The 15,707-nt window shown below is 30.2% G+C and overlaps 1 protein-coding gene across 10 annotated transcripts in view; it reads left to right on the plus strand.

Moving 5' to 3' along the window:
* LOC106875793 (uncharacterized) overlaps positions 1-15,707 on the plus strand; it is a 605,848-nt gene that overhangs the window by 31,026 nt on the left and 559,115 nt on the right. For 3 of the 10 annotated variants that reach the window (XM_052968187.1, XM_052968184.1, XM_052968188.1), the window contains exons 5-8: positions 108-152; positions 7,854-7,901; positions 12,801-12,836; positions 14,915-14,980. The exons of 1 other annotated variant lie outside the window; for it this stretch is intronic. In XM_052968187.1, the coding sequence (XP_052824147.1) occupies positions 108-152; positions 7,854-7,901; positions 12,801-12,836; positions 14,915-14,980 (195 nt within the window). The remainder of the gene's footprint in view (positions 1-107; positions 153-7,853; positions 7,902-12,800; positions 12,837-14,914; positions 14,981-15,707) is intronic. 6 more of the 10 variants (XM_052968189.1, XM_052968186.1, XM_052968185.1 and 3 more) reach the window with 6 other exon arrangements.

Raw genomic sequence — 15,707 nt, forward strand, 5'->3', positions numbered from 1 at the left:
ATATATATATATATAGTTTATGCAGCTATGTGAAACCAGTTGGCTGTTCTACCACACAGCCCTTGTTATTACTGTAGTTTAGCATGTGGCATACTGTATAATTTCAGCTCCTCTCAAGATGAAGAATCCCCTCCTGTAGTGGTGGGATCAAGGTTTGTAAAAGATTCTCAGTCTTCAGTTTATTGTAGTTGTAGAGGTATTAGTCTTTCTGATAGTGACTTAGATACAATGCTATTGAACAATGAAACTTCGTTTTCAGCTTCTGTTACTCTGTATGATATTAAAAGTGTTCATTACTAACAATAATCATTTTTTTTTGTTTGTTTTAACATTCACTTTTCCATGCCTGCATGGATCTGATGAAACTTGTTCTGGCATATTTTTCTACAACTAGGTGCTCTTCCTGTTACCAATGTTTATCAAAGCCCATATTAGTCCTTTTTCAGATTTACAGCCCTTCTATGCTTGTAGCTTGTGATGTGGCATAGATTACTGAGTCCACATCTCATTTATATGTCCTGGTTTTGGCATGATTTCTGCAACAGAATGCCCTTCCTTTCATCATCCGCTTTACAGAATATATTGAGTGCACCATACATCATTAACATCAACACACACAAGTACAAGAAACCTTGTCTCATGTGAGGAGGATGGAAGAGATCTATCTACCCTATGTCACTTCTTAATCGTTTATAGATTTTATTTATTCTGTGATGCAGAAACTTAAAAGTGCACAATTCAACTTTCTAGTAGAAGTATGTGTAGTCTGATCTATGTTTATTTATGTGAGATAAAAAGAGAATATAATCCCTGCTTATCATACACATAAATACATACACATATGCTGTATGTATCATATATATATATATATATATATATATATATATATATACCATTTCGAGCGTGGCCGTTTATGTGCGGGTGACACGTAAAAGCACCCACTACACTCTCTGAGTGGTTGGCGTTAGGAAGGGCATCCAGCTGTAGAAACTCTGCCAAATTAGATTGGAACCTGGTGTTGCCATCCGGTTTCACCAGTCCTCAGTCAAATCGTCCAACCCATGAAAGCGGACGTTAAACGACGATATAATATACATATATATTGTATATATACATAATGTATATATTATATATATATGCATATATATGTATACATATGTATATATATATATATAAATGTATACATATGTATGTATATATGTGTGTGTATATATATATATATAAAAATGTATATATATATATATATATATATATATATATATATACACACACACACACATACATACATACATACATACATACACATATATATATAATTGCATAATAAGTTTTGTCCGATTTACAACATTTATTTAAAAGTACTAACATGACATTTAATACCATAAATTTAATCATCTGTATAATTTCCTCAATTTTCTATTACTTCTCTCCATCTGTTCTTAAGTTAGTGAATACTTGAGATGAAAAATTCTTTGGATTTTGAATTAAATGTTTATTTCATTCATTTTCTATATTTTCCCTGCTAGCTGTATTTCCCCTCTAAATTGCTTTGCAAAGTGGAAATCTTATAAAGCAAGATCTGAATAATATAGAGAATATAGTTTCCCCCCCCCCCATCTGAATGATTCCATAACACTTTTAGTGATTTGTGCACTTTGTGATCAAGTATTATCTTAATGAAAGATAACTTCCCTGTGGTTTATTAAGGCAGGATATTTTCTAACCATTACAACCTTTAGACAATAAACTTGTTGATATTAGAATTCAGAAGTGGGTTGTATGATGTGGCACCAAATGCTTACAATGAATAATTCCTTCCATATCGAATCAGACACACACTTGCAAACACGCACATAAACACACACACACTTGCAAACACGCACATAAACACACACACACTTGCAAACACGCACATAAACACACACACACACACACATACTTGTATGTGTTGTTTTAAAATTCCTAGTTAACTTGTATATAATTTAATAACACATGACAGTATGTAAATCTGCCAGCCTCTCCAAGGTGATTCATGACCATCACATACGAAGTATCTTTATTTCAAGGTGGATGAAGATGTTATATATTTCTTCTCTTCATCAATTTCCATTTTAGTTTTCTGGAAACACGTGCTTTGAATTATTTTTCACAATTATTTTTCTTATGCTTGTGTCTTTCCAAGAATTACTAACTGCTCTTCTGTTGCTGCTGTTGATACTACTACTACTACTACTACTACTGCTGCTGCTGCTGCTGCTGCTGCTGCTGCTGCTGCTACTACTACTAAATTTACTGACATTTTATACTTTTATAAATTTTTTGACAGTGGGCAGCCTTTTGAAATTGCCCATTACTACCTCTGTTATTACTGTTGAGGAATTCGGTATGGGAAGACAATAATACAAAAGTGCCGCTGTCACTTTGACGGCGTTCACTGATCTCTCACTCAATAATAATAATAATAATAATGATAAGAAGAAGAAGAACGACGGACTCTCCCGTCAGAGATGACATATGAGTGTTTAGCTTTTGTCAAATGACCTGCACAAATGATTTGTCTATTGTGATCAAGTGTTTGTGCCACACATTAGCTCACTCTCTCCATCAAACTGATGTTGTCTGAACAGGTGCACAGTGTACCACATGTCAGATGTCGAAGTGATCGCAGAGCAGTGTGTGATGAGGTGTTTTGCTCAAGAACACAATGCATTCTAGGAATCAAAATCATGGTTGCTAGATTGTGAGTGCAACACTCTAACCACTAAGCTATGTACCTTCATATAATAATAATAATAATAATAATAATAATAATAATAATAATAATGATAATGATAATAATAATCATCATCATCATCATCGTTTAACGTCTGCTTTCCACGCTGGTATGGGTTTGACGGTTTGACTGGGGACTGCTGAGCCAGATGGTTGCACCAGGCTCCAATCTGATCTGGCAGAGTTTCTACAGCTGGATGCCCTTCCTAATGCCAACCACTCCAAGAGTGTATTGAGTGCTTTTATGTGCCACCGGCATGAGGGCCAGTCAGGCGGTTCTGGCAACAGCTACACTCAAATAGTGTTTTTACATGTCACCTGCACAGGAGCCAGTCCGGCGGCACAATAATAATAATAATAATAATAAAGTTTTGAACGGTACAACAATGCACTATAATACAAAAAATGGACTATATACCTGTTGTAATTTAGTTATCTATAGTCTGATGATATTTCGAAATACAATTCCTTCTTCAGATATTCTTAGATAGAGTCGCTGCTATAATCAGTTTTTTATAGCAGCAACTCCATCTAAGAATATCTGAAGAAGGAATTGTATTCTGAAATATCATCGGACTATAGATAACTAAATTACAACAGGTATATAGTCCATATTTTGTATTATAGTGCATTGTTGTACCATTCAAAACTTTTTATTCTTTACAAACAATGCACAATGCTTCAAGCAAACTACAATACTCTCCAATAATAATAATAATAATAATAATAATAATAATAATAATAATGGTTTCAAATTTTTCCACAAGGGCAACCATTTTGGGGGAGGGTGTGTGTCAGTTACATCGACTTCAGTGTTCAACTGGTACTTATTTTATTGACCCCAGTAATGATAATGATTTCAAATTTTGGAACAAGGCCAGCAGTTTCAGGGAAAGAGGATGTCAATTACATTGGCCCCATTACTCAGCTGGTACTTATTTTATCAACCTCAACAAGATGAAAGACAAAGCTGACTTCAAAAGAATTTGAACTCAGAACATGAAGATAAATGAAATACCACGAACTATTTTGCCTGGTGTGCTAATGATTCTGCTAGTTTACCACCTTAATAATAATAATAATAATAATAATAATAATAATAATAACAATAATAATAATAATAATAATAATAATAATAATAATAATAATAATAATAATAATAATAATAATAATGATAATAATAATAATAATGGTTTCAAATTTTTCCACAATTTTTCCTTTGTAAGGCTCAGTGTCTTGAGATTGGCTTTCAGGACTTTGTCCCATGTCTTCCTGGGTTTCCCTTTTCCACAAGTTCCATTCACTTCAAGCAATTGGCACTTCTGCATACAACTGTCCATATTCATATGCATCACATGACCAAACCAACACAGTCTTCTCCCTTGCATACTGCATCTAATTTCTGTGATGCCTAACTTTTCTCTCAATACACCAGCACTGTGTCACACATATACACTGACATTGCACATCCATCAGAGTTTCCTTCTTTCAACACTTTTTACCTTCCTCGGTGCTTCTTGAGATTTTTCACTGCTCTCCACCATCTACATGCTTTCCATCATCTTGCAACAATGTGCAGGGTCAGGTACTACAATGAGGCAATCCTTGACTTCCTTGTCAGTGGCTTTTGGCAATGAGAACAAAATGAATCTTTCACCTGTCTTCAGAGCTATGACTGGTGTTGTAGTTTCTGAAGTCAGCAGTTGTTTCTTCTTCTGGTCTTCCAGCTCCTCTGGTCAGTGAGCCTTCAACCACTTCTTATTGCCACTTGTATAGTGACTGGATTTTCTGCTCTGTATCCTTTCACCATTTACTGTGGTGTACTGCTCTGGAATATTCCTGTAGTCTTTGAAGGCCATTAGGACTTGGATGGCTATGCAGACCCCATCCCCACTCCACTTCTGACCATGTGTAATTTCTAGTTACTTTGAGGCTCATCACTTGCCTGTACTAAGTTCCAAAGGTGATGGGCCAAGTATTAATCTCACTACCAGTTTCAGTATTCTATGTATTATGGCACCACAGTCTGTGGAGGGATTTATGATACACCCGTTCTCCTTGTTACCTAGATCTGTTCTCAGTCTTAAGAACCAGGTATGTACTACCATCTGCTGTACACAGGCATCTTTACATACTTTGACCAAAGCTTCTTCTAGCCATTCTTTGGTGTTCATATGGTAGTCCATTCCAATTTTAGTTAAGTATAGGTGTATTACTTTTATCCTTGTTCATTCTTTTATCCTTGTGTATTTCTTGAGCAAGAAAGCACTGGCCCATGTAGCACTTCTCTCCTATGAATTTTTTGTTCATTCTGAAACAGTAGCTTTTGTCCATCACTTTTTTGTAGCTCACCACACGAGTGAAAATGTTATTGAAATGTGCTTTTAAATGTTCTATAAACACCCAGTCCAGTGCATGTATCAATAATCCTTGTGTGTCTAATTAAGAGTTTGGAAGTATACTCGTTTTCATTAGTGCTACCAGCTTTGTAAGAATTTCCTCCTCTGACAGCCACCTAAGTGGATGTCACTTCAAAGCTATTGAAAACGGGAAGGAGAAATCTATTTCATATGTCATGAAAAGAAATTATTATTTCAAATAATTCTAGGTAAATCATTTTGGAAGACAATAAATATTCTATCACTTCTTTGTTTATATGTATATATATATGCATGTATATATATTCATATATATATATATATATATATATATATATATATAATTTTAGAGATATGGAGAGAAATGTGCAGTATGTAGTAAACACCTATTCAGCCTTTTTGCCCTGTATATATTTTAGAGAAATGGTTTTCATGGAGCTTATAGCTTTTATTATCAGTGTACTTTAGTCTGATAAAGAAATTAACATATTCTTTGCATTAGGTAAGTTTTATGCTGTTTTCTTTTTATCTGATACTCAGGAAATAAAGGACCATAACTGACCATGGTCCTTCTATTCCAGAAGGTTTATAGTGTGGTGATAATATGAGATTGTGTGCACAAAAATTTTGCTCAATATGTTGAAACTTAGAAATTAGCGAGACTGCATGAATAGATAGTGGTTTTCAGAGAAATGTGCTTTGGTGATGGTTTTATTGCATATTTTTGAGACATTGATTTTACTAAGAAAACAACAGAGAGAAAATATTGGTATAGCATGAAGTTTTGCATCTAAATTACAGTTTTATCAAAGATGAAAGGATAAAATCATGATTTGTCTGAAATTAGTAATTGATTATATTATTTTTAAGTAATAACAGTTAGTATGTTTTTTAATATTGTATTTGAAGAAATATTTGAACAGGTTTTAAATGGTATGTCTTTAAATATATTCTTACTAGAATCGTTGCTTTAAACTTTGCATTTAAAGAAATGAAAGAGAACCTATGAAAACTATTGTTGCTATTAAACTATTTTATAACAACCAAGACATCCTTAAATTTAGCTGTTATAAATAGCATTAAACTGAGATATACATACATATTTACATTTTAAAACAAATCAGAAGGTGCAGATATAAAAATGAATTCATATGAGAGTGAATAAAATTTGAGTGCTCAGTCAGATTTATAATCATATTTTCTTGTTTAGTCATAAGCCAACCCTGATCAAAATCGTTTCAACCATGATCATCTCACCTTATTTTTCAGGCTAGTGTAGCCAGACTACATTATTTCACATGTCATTTTTTTACACCTAAGATATTAAGATATGGTTAAGGGAAATTTAGTTGCTATTTCTAGAAGAGTCTTCCACATTAACTTGGTTTTACTTTGTTATCTCATTGTTAACAAGACTTCTGAATATTTTTATTCTCATATGTACCTTTCATATCTGCACAATTTGTTTTTTGTTATCACTGTAAAATTGCATTGTAGAGAAACTGTTTGGAATGTCATTTTATCTAGATGTGTTATGTATGGAGTAGAGAACAAATATATTCTTTCATAACTAATATTGACTGGGAATTAGAAATTCATTCACCATGTATAGGACAACCATATTAGTTTACATGCCCATACACACACACACAAGCACACACTCATTTAATATCTTCTTTTCCATGCTTGATTTTCTATGGCCAGATGTCCTTTCTGTCATCAACCCTTACCTGTTTCCAAGTAAGGTAATATTTCCTTGTAGCTGGGCATGTTTTTTTACAGAAGTTTGGAAATCAACAACTTCACTTGTATGACAATGATGCTCATTTACAAACATTATGTGATATCTAAACAAAAGTACACAAACACTCATCTAAACATACACACATATATGACAGGCTTCTGTCAGTTTCTGTTCACCAAACCCACTCACAAGGCTTTAGTTGACCTGGGTTTATATGCCAAAAGAGCCACACAGTGGACTGAACACAAAATCACATGGTTGGGAAACAAACTTCTTAACCACAGAATTACATCAATGCCTGTATATGAGAATAAGAATTATTAATCTACTTTGTTAAATTCTTTATTGACAAAATTGATAAAGTTTAAGATCACAATATCTAAAAAGGAAACAAAATCATATAATTAATCAGTCATTGTTAGGTTTTCAATTAATTAAATTTGAATAAGCAAATTTAAAATTGAAGTGTATTTCTAAAAACTAAAAGATTCATAGAAAGCAAAAATTTTAAAAACAATTGCATTAAAAATATTTGAAAAATATTTACAAAAGTATTTTTCAAAATTGAAAAAAAAAAAAAAAAAAGAATAGGACCATTGTAAAGTATTCTTTCAGGATACTGGGAGTATTGTTTGAAAACCAGTATATCTGGAAACCATAACCATGGGTGATTTACTATTTAACTATTTAACTATGACTTGAAATATTAAATGAATCTTCCCACCTTCATCATCCCACTCACTAGCAGCATCAACATTTCAGTTATCATTATTAAACTCAATTGTCATTTGCTAACTTTAGAAGAAAATGAACTGATATCTTTGAAGAGAAAATATTAGTGAATATTTGAAGATCTCTGATATTTAGACTTACTACATGTCTGGTTATCTGGTTATAGTGATTTACTAGTTGATAAATGGTCTATTGCAAGTTTTCATGTTTTCACTGTATTCTTACAGTCCATCTCCTGAAGTAAAAGATATTCAACCTCCGGATAGTCCTAGCAGGTTAGTAAGGTTGTGTGTATACTCAAATAAAAAGGTTTTGTTCCATATATATATATCAGTATGCATGTGTGTATGTGTGAATGTGTGTGTGTAATGCACTTTTTATAAACTAAAAGCTTTTTCTTCCATTTAACCACAATCAATTTAATATCTAAGAACAAACTCTAATACTAAAATTATGTCTTACTAAAAATATTTTTTCCTCTACTAAAAATAATTTTTTACTAAAACCTTTAATTTTATTAAAAACTTTCCTTATTAATCTCATTTATTAGAAAAAAATACATTACTTTATGAAATAAAAAAAGAGTTAATTTCATTATATTACAAAGACAGTCTTGATCAGATTTAAAATTCAGTCTGTTCTAAGCCTGAAATATACACTAAAAATTATATTTATTCAATAATAGTCATAAGTGTTGATTTATACTTTTACTATAATCAAATTTTCAAACATTACAAATCTACACAATTTGATTCTAATAATTGAATGTGCATACATATATGCATACAGACCCACCCACAAAATACAAATTCTCTCTCTCTCTCCACACACACACATACACACACAGACAAATATTTGAAATAATTACTTTTACAAGACTTGTGCAGTATCCCTCACTTTAGAATCTGTCTAAGATTATTTGATTATATTAATGTGGATAAGGCAATTGTTATTGACTGAAGAGACACAATCATGTTAAAACACTGGCATCTCAAAGTCTTCCTACATCACTGAAATGTGTCTGTTTTGTCAGTACACATTGTCTGAAAGGAAATATTGTTTTCCAAAGGTGAGCTACAACATTGATTAGAATATTCTTATTCATAGCCACTGGAATATGTTATGAATCAATATCTACATTTTTTTTATTTCTTCTCTTCTAAATGCTTATGACAACTGGCAGACATCAGCATATACCAGCAAATAATTTATTTTACTGACTTCTATAAACAAGTATGGCCATTCGTGTTTAGATTTAGAGACCTGAGGATAGCTTTAACTGTAGAGATACAATCATGCTAAAGTACCAGTCATCCTACATTACTAGATTATGTCTGTTGCTAACATACATCATCTAAAATGAGAAATTGTTTTCTTATAAGGTGAAGTACAATAATGATTAGTATATTCATAGTCATATTTGCTGGGACATGTTAAGATTGAATATGCATGTTATTGTTTTGATTCTTACTCAAGGCTGGTGAACCTGAGGCCCACAGGGCACATGCAGCCTGCTTGATACTTTCTTGAAATGAGTTTATTTAAACAAACATTTAAAAAATTTTATCAAAAATTAAAAATTGTAATGAAAAGTAAAAAAGGAAGATACTACTGTTTTTGCAACGATATTTTATATTGAATTAATAATCATTCATTCATTATTGTAATAGTAGCATGAGAAAGCAAAATGCTTTCAATTCTGTCAGCATACAAGCAGCCCTCAAATGTCTTTCTGTGTATGATTAAAGGGGCCTGTAACGTAATTCGAGTTGGCCAGGCCTGTTCTTACTGTTTGTGGGTTCATTATAATTTAAGATTAAAAAACAATTTATTTTAAAGTTCATGAGAAGACATAAAAAAAAATTATGTTTAATATTAACCAAAGATTTTTTTAAATGCCAAGAAGATACAATTTTTCATTTTGAGGTAAAAAATATTATATACTATAAAATATTTTGAGCTTTGAACAAACTACTTCGCAATAAGCATTCTTTTCTTTCTCCCTTCTATGCTTTTTATCAGTTTGTGTTTCTCTCTTTCCGAATGAAATCAGGTATGATCAGATCTAGAGAGAGAGAGAGAGAGAGAGAGAAAAGGAGGGATAAAGAGAGAGAGAGAGAGAGAGAGAGAGAGAGAGAGAGAGAGAGAGAGAGAGAGAGAAGGAGGGATAGAGAGAGAGGGAGGGAGTCGTCTGGATATATAGTGTATTTATATATAAAGGAATATATAAATGTGGAACAGAAATGCTTCCAAATTTGAAACTCAGAATGACTGATAGAAGTTTCACCAGTAAGTCTGTGTGTGTGTGTGATTTTTTTTTTTTATCTCATATGTGAATCTATATAATTGCATATAAGCACGTTTTAATCATTGTTACTAGTTTATGTGGACATTTATATGTGTGTCTTTAAATGTACTAACAGTTTCAGACGGAGGTGACAATCTTAGTTCCATATCAAAATGTTTTCTCCATTTTTTTTAACTACTTGCTTTGATTGATTGATTAATTGATTGATTGATTCAATTTTTAAATATAATTTATTGGTATGAAATGAACTGATAGTTTAGTAGTGTTCTTAATTAATATTCAAATTAAAGGTGTCAACCCAGTTCTTGATTTGTGCTCTAGTTCTAGCTGTCCTCCCATATAATATATATTGAAATTGCTTCCATGTTAATTTCTTCTTAGAGTTTTACTGTACTATTTGTTTTTTTCTTTTTAAATCGAAAAATTTCAATTAATTAAATAATTTTGATCAATGTCACACGGATTTCTGCTTGGAAAACTAGATTATGATTTTTAAGTGAATTTGAAGTGAGGAGATATTGGAACAAACACTTTCCAGTAATAAGTTCTGAGCCCAAAGTTACAAAGTTCAAATCCTAGCTATTGCAGGGATGAATAAACTGGTTTTAAAAAGCTATTGGACAATTTCTATATTAAATGTTGTTATAGTTATCAAAGAAAACTGCTCTGAAGGAAAATTCATTATTAAAATAACAGAAACTTGTCAAATGAATCACAATTCACTGTTATAGAGAATGGCAGTATTTAAAGCAATATGATAGAAGTTGAGGAACATATTACTTTTAGTTTATGAAAACTCTTGTATATTTTACAGAAGATATTCTTTTAAGTATCTTTTTAGTTGACAACAAGAAAGAAAAAATTTTTGTAGATTTTAAAATAGTTTTGGTGCCAGCATAGAGTTGAACCATAATAGATTCAATTGACAAGGAAAAAAAATATTTACAAGGAGTTAATAGAACATAACTCTTTGACAGAACAACATCAAACTTATTGATTTAACTGACTGTAATTTATTATGAAAATTATTTTTGGAAGCTTGAATTAGCTTATCAATAACATTTCTGATATATTATTTAACAATATTCCTACCTTCATGTGTCACATGAGATCTGATTAGTTTTTGTTTTTTTTCCTTCATAGATTCTTTAAAATTCATTTCATGTTTTCCTCATAATTTTACTTTCCTTGTTTGCTTATTCTTTGTAAAGATCAACTAATTATAGTAAAAGAATTTCAGTTTATAAATTGGACTTATTCTGATTCATATATTATTCACCATTTGGATATGTTTTTAAAATTGCATGTTTGCATGTATATGAATACAATAATGCAGAAATTACACTGGAAATGACTACGGAAACATATTTTAAACAAGAACAATATTTTCCATTAGCAATCCATTAATTATATCATATCTTTGAATTTTGAAGAAAATGAACTCAAACTAATTGAATCTGTATATATTTATAACGAAATATTGAATGAGCTTAAAGATCATTACCTAATTATTTAAACTAAGCATAACTCTCATACCTGGCTGAGGCACTTGAGTGCTGGCTTACTGGCTGAAGGGTTGGTAGTTCTTATCCTAGCACTGATGCTGTACTCTAACCATAACTAAATCATTTAACTACAAATGTTTCAGTTCATTTGATATTAGTTCAATAGATATCATTAAGAGTAATTAAGGAGTATTTTGTGACTTTGGAAGGCAATGCTCAAATTTTCCATGAAAATTGCTTTATTAATTTCAATGTGCCCAAAACTACCACTGTTTCTAATGTATAAAGCTTTTCATTTATATTTAAATCAAACCAACTGTTTATATTTAAATTAAAGCCTTCCATATGAATTTTATATTAAATATACTTTAGAATGACAAATTTAGTTATTTTACAAAACCACTTGAAATTCTTAATAATTTTCAAAATTTACTGAAACATATATGCAATATATTTATTGGAAATACAATCACAAAAGGCTACTGCGTCTTCTCTTTAATCATTACAAGAAGATAAAATTTTCAATGGTGCAGCAATGTACTAACAGGCTGCATTAGTAATATATATCTGCTTCCCAATATATGCATCATGTCATATATAAAGGCATATAAATTGCTAAATATTACTAAAATTTCAAAAACATTAGGAAACTAATCAAATTTCTAAATATTTATATGCATTTTCAATTTGTTCTTCATTAGTTATAGAGACCACTTTTGGCCCTTTAGTTTTGAAAGTGGTATGATGATCTCACTAGTACTAGTGCCACAAAACAAAGGCATCCAGTTCAATCTGCAAAGTGGCTGTCATTAGGAAGTCATTTCAGTAAAGCATGTTTTCACTAAGCTTCGCTAATACTAATGAAAAAATTTAATTAGTAAATAACATTTAATTAAAGCTCTAGTGTTTACTTATCTGTTGTTTCTCATAATGTTGACTGGTATTCCATAATACTTCACAGTTTAAAATGTATTCAATTAGTAAATAATGTGTTACAATATCTAACAGTTTGAATTTAACCTTTTCTTAGTTAGAAGTAGATAACAATATAACAATGCTGTGTTTTTTTAAATGCTATGTATTCTTTGAAAATGCTATCTAAAGTCACAATTGCATTTGGAGGTGGGGTTGTGAATAATAAATTTGTCTCATATTGAAATACATAAACTCTTTTGTTATTGTCATTACAAATATTAACAATTTTTTTTACCTCATAAATCAAATCAATAACTAGTCTCAGGTAATCTTTATGAAACTGAAATAGAAATCTGATTTTATTATGTCAGTTAAATTTAGAAAAGATTCTTAAGCAATATTGTGCTTCATTTATCTGTTTGACAAGGCATTTTTTATAATTCCAGTGTCTCTTCAAGGACAACCATTGAGAGTCCTCAGCGGTGTGTATCACTTTCAAAGTCTTCTCTAATTTCAAACATCTACTAATATCTAACCTGACATTGAAGTAGTGATTATAACCTCTTAGATGTTTTTCATAGAACCTCTGCTCATCGAGATTTGTCTTTAGAAATTATGGATCCTTATATCTTAAGCTGATCAAATGTACTGCAGTAATACATTACCATTACACCATGCAGGTTTCCAAATGTCTTCTAGTATTATCAATAATGGATTTTTCTAAAGCTTCTAGTAAGAAAATAATGGAGCATTTGAAAACAAGTAAAATTATATATAAGAAAAAGAAAAGTATAGAAAATGAAACTGTTAAAACAAGATGTCCTACTTTTCTTTTTCAAACTTTCAAAAAGAAAACAAAAACTTTAAGATCTTCTCATTTGTGTAGGAGGGAATATGTCTGTGTGTTAACTTCACATAATAGCTAGAATTTTACTATTGAATATCTTCATAAATGATTTTTATGAATTATTAGCATAACATTTATATGTAAAGTCATAGACTAGACACATATCTAGTAATAAAAATATAGATCAATAGATTTATAAATCAACTACTCGACTATTTAAAAATCTAAGTTATATGTTCTGCTATGAGAAGGTTATACCAGTTAGTAATGTAAATAATAGCTAAATAGGATCTGCAACAGCTAGCTGAACATAATAGTCTTGTGAGACAGTCACCAAATAGTGTAGTAAACCAAGTAATAAAATCATTATTGAAATTATCCCCATTGCTCCCCCCCCCTATTATCCTATTTCCCCTCCTCTCTGTCTGTCCATATTTATCAAAGTCTAGGAGTACTTGGAATGGTTTTGTTTTTATGTTGTTTCAGATGGTCTATGACACAAATATTTTCAACTCAATATCTCTGTATATAACAGTTTGTATTTTATTGGTATTAGACAAATGAAAATGAAAGTAACTTTGACAACACTTCAACATAGTATAATTATAACATGACCTTTCGAACAGCTAATTAATTATATTCTTGACAAGTACTCTATATCTTTCCTTTAAGTCTTATATACTAAGTTTCCTTGTATATTACTTTTCTATTAACTTTCTGTGGGTGATTACTCTCTGATGTATCTTAAAATACTTGTTTGTTGAAGATGTTCTCCTTGGTATTATGGTTAGGAATTTGTAATTTCTTAAGTAATTTATTTGACAGATTTAGCCATAGTACTAATAGGTCATTAAACTTTCTAATTGGCTCTTCATTTTCTCCCTTACTATAAAGTTTATCAAAATGTTACAGTACAAATCTCTTTTATTGCAATAAAATGAAGCCAAGTGATAAAGTAAAGAAATAGAATTTGTAAAAGTCAAATAAATGTTCATTTCAGTATGTTTAGATCAATGTAAAATGTTTCTATAAATGTTTTTCAGATTGAACTGAAATTTATATAATCTAGTTAATTCTTATAAACTCAACAATTTCAAGTGACTTTGCTTCAATAATTACTTAATGACATATATTATTAGCATTTATTAGCTGTACAAATAAAAATTCAGATTTAATATTCTGCAAAAGCTGTCAAAATTTTTCTTATAAATTTTCATATAGAAATAAAAATACCTTATAACCTCAAGGTAAATGAAATAAACTTTTTCAAAATCACTTAGTTTTACTTATTATTCCATTTATTTTCCTCTCAATAACTAAATATATTTTCTTCTATAAAGCTTTTAAAATACATATTAATTCCGATGTTTATAAATATATTCCAGTGCAAAACATTTTGCATGGAAATCTGATAGAGCAATTAAAATAAAAATTAAGAATTCTCTTTAGAACATTAACTGTTCTGATGAACTATTAACATAATGGTTTTTCCATTGAATCAAAGAAACACATAAAAAATATACAATAGTGTATAAATTTTAAATTATTCTAAGTATTCTCTTCTTTAAGTATTTTATGATTTCACTTTAATTCAAAAATTAGGTTAATTACAATTAATCTTTCATAAAATTCTTTATCGATTAAATATAGTAAGCATTTTTAAGGAATTTATCCTCAACCAGGTTTATAACTCATATAGTCACTGTTTTGCAGAACTTATTCCAGCAAGCAATCGCTGGAAAGACGTACAAGTATCAGCTCTTCTTTTAAAATATTCAGGTTTGTGATTATCAGTTATTTGTCTACTACATCATGGTATATTAAACCAGCTAATCAACTGACAACATGTGCACCAAAATAATATACTAATTTCAAATATGTTGGCATAATTTCTAACAGGCAATAAACAAAGATTAACAGAAAAAAATACAAAATATTTAAAATTTAATGTTATATCGATCAAGGAAAGCTGACAAACTAACAAAAGCTTCAACCAATATAATTAACTTTGCGTAAAAATACATTTGTTCAATTAAAATTTGTTACTTTTTAATTCTAAATTACTAATGACTAGTAGCTCAATTAATAAAATTCTCTTACACAACAAATACTGAAATCCATGATATTTAGTGAACATTATTGTAAATGTCACCAGACAGAAATAAAAGAACTGATCATACTGTTTTTAGAAGTTTAACTGACATCACATGTGTTGGTTCTCAGAAACTTTAATTCATATAAATTATTGCAATATAATAAAAATGGTGTATGAATTTCTTATGAGCTATCTTTGATTAACATTTTCTTCATCTAATTTTATTCGGCTTATCACTTTTTCTCAAAGTTTACTTCTTTATCCACACTGATTTTAGTATGTTCACTCAGAACCAACAAAATTTAATGATTTTCTACCTATTATTGACATTGAAGACAAATTTCAAAAATATTGTATATGATTATTAGAAGTGAACAAGCCATTTATAATCATAAACATTATATATATATA

Source organism: Octopus bimaculoides, chromosome 5, assembly GCF_001194135.2.
Source record: "Octopus bimaculoides isolate UCB-OBI-ISO-001 chromosome 5, ASM119413v2, whole genome shotgun sequence".
In the NCBI taxonomy this organism is placed as follows: Eukaryota; Metazoa; Mollusca; class Cephalopoda; order Octopoda; family Octopodidae; genus Octopus; species Octopus bimaculoides.